The sequence below is a fragment of the Chenopodium quinoa genome, unplaced genomic scaffold, assembly GCF_001683475.1.
Source record: "Chenopodium quinoa cultivar QQ74 unplaced genomic scaffold, ASM168347v1, whole genome shotgun sequence".
Classification (NCBI taxonomy): Eukaryota; Viridiplantae; Streptophyta; class Magnoliopsida; order Caryophyllales; family Amaranthaceae; genus Chenopodium; species Chenopodium quinoa.
In genome coordinates this window covers 4,184,041-4,192,229 of record NW_018742738.1, presented here as the reverse complement: position 1 = coordinate 4,192,229, position 8,189 = coordinate 4,184,041, and the positions used below count along the sequence as shown (strand labels likewise).

Below are 8,189 nucleotides of genomic sequence, written 5' to 3'. Positions count from 1 at the left end.
TGTATTGTTGTGGGTCTTCTGCAGTTGCTTGCAGTGCCTGTTTTTCAGCCCTGCATTTTTTAGAATGTTGTGTGACACCTACTGTAGGTTGTTTGGTACATATTTGGATACAAATGTGGTGTGTGTTTTTTGCTTCAGGGATTTTGGATTCATGAATCTTCTGTACTGTCTGGTTTCTTTGGCTCCCTTTTTTGTTGGGGAGTAAGGGGAGGGTTGGGGGGGTGGCAAAGAAAGGCATTATATTGTCTTTTCTGTTTGATGTTGGAGTAATATTGTGGACTTGGGCATATGATTGTGTAGTTATGATGTTCTGCAATTGCTTACCGTACATGTGTCTGTCTAGTGCTGAATTGTTAGCACATTGTATGTTACTGGTGTTTCTGTGGTTTTGTTGTCGTGTTGGGAGACAAATGCAGTGTGTGTCTCAAATGCAGTGTGTTGGTTTTCAATGTAACTATTTAAGGTTACAGGTATGGCATATGAATTGAAGAGGATTTGCATTCCCTTTCAACCATTGTTGGAGCGGATAACTAAGTGCTTACAGTTCCCAAAGCCTGTTTACGGTGTTAGGCATGTGGGACACAACAGTACGTCCTTATGTACGTGTGCAGCCTGAAATTGGCCCGGGTTGCATATACTTTGTTGGTGGTGATGCCCCTTAGGTTGAGATATCACGTGAAAGGGCAGCCCTGAAAGTTGTTCGACACTTGATAAAGTGGTATGGGGTCCGTATTGATGACTTCACGTCTGATAAGGTCGACATGTGTCGAATCTCTGGTCGGTTCTTTGCTCAGAAGCGTGGAGTTCTTTCGCCGGTGACACATAATTTGTTGGATCCTTTGACAAGGGACCTTCTGTATGGGAAGCCCTTGAATGTTGTTGTTCATGTCTATATGGATTATGTGGCTTTCTTGTCAGTTGTTGCTAAGGTCACTGGTGCTGTAGTGGTTTCGTTTGAGACAGTTACTGTTGATAGTGAGGGTTTTATAGCTTGGATTATGGTAAGCTGTTCTCAAGTTGGAGGCAATTTGGAAATGTTTTTTAGTGATCCTTGTGTGGAGATGGTCACTGCTGAGCAAAAAGCTGCTAAGAAGGCCATGTGTTATTTGGCGCATTGGTTTCATTTAGAGATTATTGATGCGAATTATGGTGGTGCAGTACTTTAACACACTGCTGCTCTTATGTGGAAGGAAAGGTGTCTTTGTGCCAGGACCTCTTTTTTAGTGGTTGGGACTGTAGATTCACATATGATGGGAGAAGCTGAATCGAGGTGTTCTACTCCCACCGATGAGTGTTTGAGAATTTCAACACCGGTTGTTCCCCCTGCACTATCGGTCAGGCGCAAAGTGTTTTGCCTGGATCATGTTCTCTGAATGTAGCTTCCTCATGTACTGTGGTACCTGTGGCTGAAGAGTTAGAGGCTTTTTTCAAGCGTGCAAGGATTGCATAGCTATTTTACTGTCATGCGTTTTGCAATTGCACCATATTACAATCTTCAGTGCATCTTTAGGCACTGGTGTGCTGCGCCCATTTTTTGTGGTGGCATGTTGAAATTAACTGTCTTAGGCTTTTGTTAGTTGTTAGGCGCTTGTTCTACAGCCTTTTCCCGTAGTGCCCGGGTATGATATGTTAGTGTAACAGACAACTGTTTCTTTGCTTTTGTATTATGTGCAACAGTTGGCCTATGTAAATGCTCAGCAAATCCCTGAAATATATTAATATAATGAATTTCACTTTGGTTATTCAGTTATTGGTGTCCAGTTTAATGTTTTGAATTTTACCTAATATATGGTGCAGTTTGCCATTGTATTTTGTTTTTTGGTTTTTTTATATTTTGGAGGTGGGGGATGGGGGGGTTTTTGTTTTTGTTTGTGTATCTATTGCTGTATGAAGATCATTGTTCTTCCATTAGTCACTGAATACATTTTGGGACTACTTACGATTTATTATGGGTGGGTGCTTGGTTGCCCTGTTTGTATTTGTTAATTTCCTGTCTTATTACTTTATAGTTGTTGCAAATGTTGCTTCTTGATGTTTAAGGTAGCTTACTGAGTGCTGCAGACTTAATGCTTTTGTTTTGGGTCCTTTTAATGTGCTGGGTGTAGATGAACCGTAATTCTAAAACACGCCATACAAAGAGAAGTCCATGCTTGTGGGAGAGTCGCTGCCCCTGACAGTCAGGTATAAAAACTATTTTTTTGGTTATGTAGTGAATGCCATACGGTGGCTTGACGTATGTGGTGACTTACAGTAACTTGGGAAATTGTCGACTAAGAGCACCAAAGAGAAGGCGCACTCAGAATGGTAGATATTTCCCTTTAACTTGTGACTGATGTATCTTGGTTTTAATGCATGAATAGTGATGAAGTGTTTACTATTTTTATGATTTGTAGTTGTAGGTGTCCCGGCTGCTACCATTGGACTACAGTTGCCCTCGGAGTCTCTGCAGTTAAAGGCACCTTACTACTGCCATCATTGTTTTGTGAAGCTTTTCGCATCTGAGACTAAATTCTTTTGTTGTGGAGATGGGGATATAGAAATTGCTATGAATGAATACCCTCCAGAGCTTGCTAGGTTGTTTATGTCTGAGGAAGAAGATGCAGTCCATTTCCGGCAATATGCTCGCTTATATAATAATCTGTTTGCATTTAGCTCATTAGGTTGAAAATACGGTGCTAGCACAGAGAAGGGAATCTATGTGTTCAAGTTACATGGACAGTTATATCATTATGTTCCAGATCTGCTCTCAGGTGATGGTGGCGCAAGGTATTTACAACTTTATTTTTATGATGGACAGCAGGAAGCCAAAAGAAGAACTGATTCCTTCCTAGAGGTGCGACAGGATATAATCGATATTTTGATGCGAGTTTCTGAGGCAAATCTGTATGCCTGTTTTTTTCGGTCATTGAGAGGGATTGAGGTAACAGAAGAAACACAAATTATCCTTAATCAAAGTGCAGTGGTTGATCAGCGCGTGTACAATGCTCCAACGACTGATGAAGTTACTGCCATTTGGCCTGATAGCACTTCATCAAGCCACAGATGTAGTCCTCATATTTTGGTGACGGGAAGATCGAGAACACCTCATCGTATTTATCATCATTATGGCTGCTATAACCCGCTACAGTATCCTCTTCTATTTTCTCGAGGAGAAAGTGGCTGGAGCCAAGGGCTGAAAAAGAAGTCCTAGGTGGTCGACAACAACCAATAATACAAGTAGATCCTATGTTATCATGTGCTGTTCACACTGCTGAAGATCTATTGGATGCAGAGGCAACAAGTAAGTGTCACCCCAGTATATTTGCTTTTTGAGTTGCTATACATGCTACTACTATATGGTGTCAGCATTAGTGTTCCAGCTTTCACTTTCTCTCAATGCAGGGGCAGCTGGTAAAAGAACTAAAGCAGACCAGTACATTTCACCAAGAGAGTATTATGCTTACCTATTGCAAATGCGCATAGGTAACATGTTGTTAAGGGTCGGCAGACTTCTTCAGCAATATATTGTCGACATGTATGTGAAAATGGAAAATACTCGACTGGACTATTTTCGGAATAATAAGGCTAGCATCAGGGCTGACCTTTAGTGGAGAGACATTAGCATTTAAAATTGGTCAAAGGGTTATTTTGCCTCCAACTTTTATTGGTGGACCTCGAGATATAAAAAAACGCTATTTAAATGCTATGGCTCTGGTTCAGAGATATGGAAAGCCAGATTTATTTGTCACTATCACATGTAATGCAAATTGGCCTGAGATTAAGGCTGAGTTAGCTCCTGGAGAATTAGCGCTGCATAGGCCTGATTTGGTGGCTAGAGTGTTTCGAGCCAAATTATTGGCCTTGAAAAGGGAGATTATGGACAACCAAGTATTTGGTGAAGTTTCTGCTATGATATATGTCATTGAATTTCAGAAAAGAGGTCTCCCGCATGGTCATTTCCTCTTCATTTTGACAGGTGGAAGCAAGCTTAAATGTCCAGAAGATTATGACAGGTTTGTCTGTGCTGAAATTCCGTCGTCCAGCAATCCAGTTCTTCGTAAGATTGGACTAAAGCATATGATGCATGGTCCATGTGGAGACCTGAATCCGAAATGTTCTTGTATGCGTTAAATAGGGCATAGGGCAACTTGCAAATACTCTTTTCCAAAACAATTTACGCCACACACAACAACAAATGATGATGGTTTTCCTACGTATCGTAGAAGAGACACCGGGGATATGGTGAAAATCAGAGGGGCTAATCTTGATAATAGATGGGTGATTTCATATAATCCTTATCTTTCTATGTTATTCGATTGTCATCTAAATGTGGAGATCTGCTCTACAATCAAAGCTGTGAAATATTTATACAAGTATGTGTACAAGGGTCATGATAAGATTTCGTATAATGTGGTGCCAGCAAATGGTGAACCTACTGATGAGATTAAACAGTTTTAGTCCGATAGATGGGTATCCCCCTGTGAAGCTGCATGGAGATTGTTTGCCTTTGATTTGTTTGAGATGCATCCTCCAGTGCTCTTGTTGCAGGTGCATTTGCCAAAGCAACAAACAATACATCTTCGCCCATCTGAACGACTAAATGCTGTCATTGGAAATTCAAAGCGTTCACGGACTCAACTCACTGAATTTTTTGCTATGAATGCGACTGTACCTGGTGGGCTTGGGTTTTTGTATGGAGAATTTTGTGAGCATTATAAATGGGAAGCATCAAAGAAATAGTGGAGCCAAATATCAATAGATAGAACTCAAATAGGTCGTTTGGCATTTGTTTTTCCATCAGAAGGTGAGCGCTTTTACTTGCGATTGTTGCTTTTGCATGTCCAAAGTCCTAAATCATTTGAACATCTGGGCACTGTAGATGGGTCTGTTTGTTTGACATTTCAAGAAGTGGCTTTAAAATTGGTTTTGCTTGAAAGTGAGGACCTAGCCAACATGTGTCTCTGTGAAGCATGTGAGGTCCAGATGCTAAGTACTTTGCGCCGATTGTTTGCAACAATTTCCAGCCAATTGATCCTGCAGCACTATGGACTAAGTACTATTCCTTCTTGGCTGATGATTTCTGCCATCAGTTTCCAACAGAACCCATGAAGGCTCAACAGTTAACTGTTAGAGATATATAACGGCACTTAGAAGCAATGGGTAAATCACTGAGTGATTTTGGAATTCACGAGGTCTTTCAGCAGGCTAACTTAGAAATTCAACGAACAAAGGACATTATTGATGCTCTAGATGCACCTATTCCTGAAGAGTGTATAGATTGCATACAACGCTTAAATCCAGCTCAAAAGGAAGCATTTACATGCATTATGCAGCATGTAAATGATAAGCAACCAGGTGCTTTTTTCATAGACGGTCCTGGAGGCACGGGCAAAACTTTCCTCTATAATGCATTGTATGCTGAAATTCGCCTTGTGAATAAGATAGTGTTGCCAACAGCTACATCTGATATAGCTGCTGCAAACATTCCTTTTGGTCGTACAACACATTCGAGATTTAAGATTCCTCTAGATTCTAATGCATCGTTGGCGTGTGCTGTTCCAAAACAGGGTAACCTTGCTGCGCTTCTCCGAGAGACGACCTTCATAATATGGGATGAAGCTTCTATGGCTCATAAAGAGAATATGGAATCCTTAGATATGTTGCTGCAAGATTTGTGTGAGAATGATTCCTTGTTCGGTGGTAAGGTGGTGGTGTTTGTGGGAGATTTCCGTCAAGTATTGCCAATTGTTCCACGTAAGACACAACAAGAAGCTGTTAAGGATAGCGTGGTGACTTCGTATTTGTGGCCTAAGCTGAAAACGTTTAAGCTCACAGAAAACATAAGAGCTCGATATGATCCATTATATTCTGCATTTTTATTGTCCTTAGGAAATGGTGAATTGCAGCAAGCAGAGAATGGATATGTTCCACTTTCCATGGAAATTGTCCAGCCTCTTGCAATGGATAAAGATCCTGTGGAGGAAATCATGGCAGCAACATTCCCTGAATTTAAGGGTGGTGGGTTTGGAAGTGATATTTTTACTAAAAGGGCTTTACTTACACCAATGAATGATGATGTAGATCTTATCAACTCTATCATGATTAAAGAATTTCCAGGAGTTCTTGTTATTTATAAAAGTTTTGATGGTATCCTTGATGAAATGTGCAGTACAGTGTTTATCCAAAAGAATTCATAAATAAGTTGTGTCCTTGGGGAATGAGTCCTCATGAACTTGTGTTGAAGAAAGATTATCCTGTGATTTTGCTGCGGAATATACTTCCTTCTGCTGGCCTATGTAATGGCATGCGACTCATATGCAAAAGCTTTTTCCCAAATGTTATTGAATGCGTGATTGTTGTTGGACAATATGTTGGGACACATATTTTCATTCACAGAGTTCGGCTCAGGTCCTCTGCTTCGTCAAAGTATCCATTCCAGTTTGAAAGGAATCAGTTTCCAATCAAATTGAGTTTCGTGATGACCATAAATAAGTCATAGGGCCAGACCCTAAATCAAGTTAGTGTTTACTTGCCAGGGCCGTGTTTCTCCCATGGTCAGCTGTATGTTGCTCTCTCTCGAGCAAAGAAGTCTACCAAAATAGTTGTCTACACTGCAGTTCCTCCTGAACAATACACCGTCAATTTCACTAAGAACATTGTATCGTATGATGTTTTGCAATTAGCTGGTATCATTCATGGAACAGGTGTTGTATAGTGTAGTGTTAATTGCCAAGGGTATTTCACTTAATCAAAACAAAACAATTTGTATAATGTCTGCTATAATTCTTAATTATATAAACACTTACTCGAATTCGTGTTGCTGTTTGCAACAGGTGAATCAGCATTGGTGGTCTTTAAGTGTGAAGTTGCATGGTGGCATTAATTATATATTTAAATCCTCTTGGAACTTTTTGGCAAACTACAACCAAGGGACTTTTGTATTCAACATGCCCTATGTGCCTTTTGCTTCATGACATATCAATTGAATTATTTTGAGTAATGCCATAAATTGATGTATTATTTTGGCTGTCAGCAGGTTATGTATGTTGAAGTTCTTATTTTATTGTTATCTGCGTCAAAAAGAATGTAAAAAGGGCAGGTTTCAAATTTTTAGTGAAAAAAACATATTATGCCTAAAGCCTATTACTTATTATATAGTATTGTTGTCAATATCATGGAAAATATAATATTTTTGGTATTTTAATTAGTCTTCGTATAGATTTTTATATTTGTTCGTTTAAAATGGAATTCCAGTGGTTTGTAGTTGCTTGTTTAAGGAACTTAAAAAATTAACAATTTTATACATATTCAATAATTTTTCATAATTTTGCTCTAGTAATTGGGCTTCAAAAAAAAACTTGGCTAAGCCATGTACTTCCAGTATTATTAGGTAAAGTAACATTTGGATAGTACAAATTTTATTAAAGTTAGAATTTCACTTTGCTTAAATTTAGAGATAAAATCTCTGTATAACTACTTTGATAAACTTCATATTTTCTGTACTATATTGCTTATAAGAGAAGATAAAATCTTCCTTTGGATTTGATAGAAGCTATAGGGAATGTGGTGCTACAGTTCTAGGCACTGTTTTGGGGCTCAGAAACGGTTGTAAAAAAAGTTTTCCCTTGTACGGTCTTGCTAACTAGCTTTATTAAAGTTCTCCTTCAAGTTTTTACCAGCTCTACATCATCAAATGTTTCAGACAATAAATCCGTCTAAAGTTCTTGTTTTTTTCCCACCATTAATCAGGTCCAATTTCAAGCTATATTGATTAAGTCCACAAAAAAATATGAACATTTTAGCTAATATAAAACATCTGTAAAAAAATTGTTATTTCTACTGCAGCTCCCGACAATGATACTAAGGGTGTTGTAACCACTCCATCAATGAAAGATGCAAACAAGGATAACTCACCTCCAGCATCTCTTAATCAGGAATGATCTCCAAATAATCACCCCTAAATGCTGCATTCCACTTTTGTACATAGTTCTCTTTGTAACACTACCACCAATGATTCAGCTGCAGCAAAACACCTCACCATTGCTTTAAATGTGCAGCTGTTTTATATAAACTATGTCAGATTAGTTGTACACGTTCTTTTGGAGCCTTTTTTCACATTGGTGTGTATTGTTAAACAATCCTTATCTATGTAGTTTAGACTAAATATTTTGAGGAGTTTTAAAGGAACATACACAGCCTTGTCTTTAATA

General features: G+C 38.9%; 1 protein-coding gene across 1 annotated transcript; it reads left to right on the top strand.

Moving 5' to 3' along the window:
- The first annotated feature begins 5,135 nt into the window (after positions 1–5,135).
- LOC110724040 (ATP-dependent DNA helicase PIF1-like) lies at positions 5,136–7,919 on the top strand. The gene is made up of 4 exons (XM_021903438.1): positions 5,136–6,056; positions 6,149–6,275; positions 6,516–6,665; positions 7,825–7,919. Exons 1-4 carry the CDS (start codon positions 5,136–5,138, stop codon positions 7,917–7,919), a joined length of 1,293 nt encoding a protein of 430 aa, XP_021759130.1.
- The last annotated feature ends 270 nt before the right edge of the window (positions 7,920–8,189 follow it).

What these genes read in the sequence shown, in the direction of transcription:
- LOC110724040 (XM_021903438.1), top strand. Translation starts at nt 5,136, where the DNA reads ATGGGTAAATCACTGAGTGATTTTGGAATTCACGAGGTCTTTCAGCAG. An exon ending in ACTTCCTTCTGCTGGCCTAT is followed by an intron (nt 6,276 to 6,515) that starts GTAATGGCATGC and finishes TTTACTTGCCAG; the next exon opens with GGCCGTGTTTCTCCCATGGT. An exon ending in TGATGTTTTGCAATTAGCTG is followed by an intron (nt 6,666 to 7,824) that starts GTATCATTCATG and finishes TTTCTACTGCAG; the next exon opens with CTCCCGACAATGATACTAAG.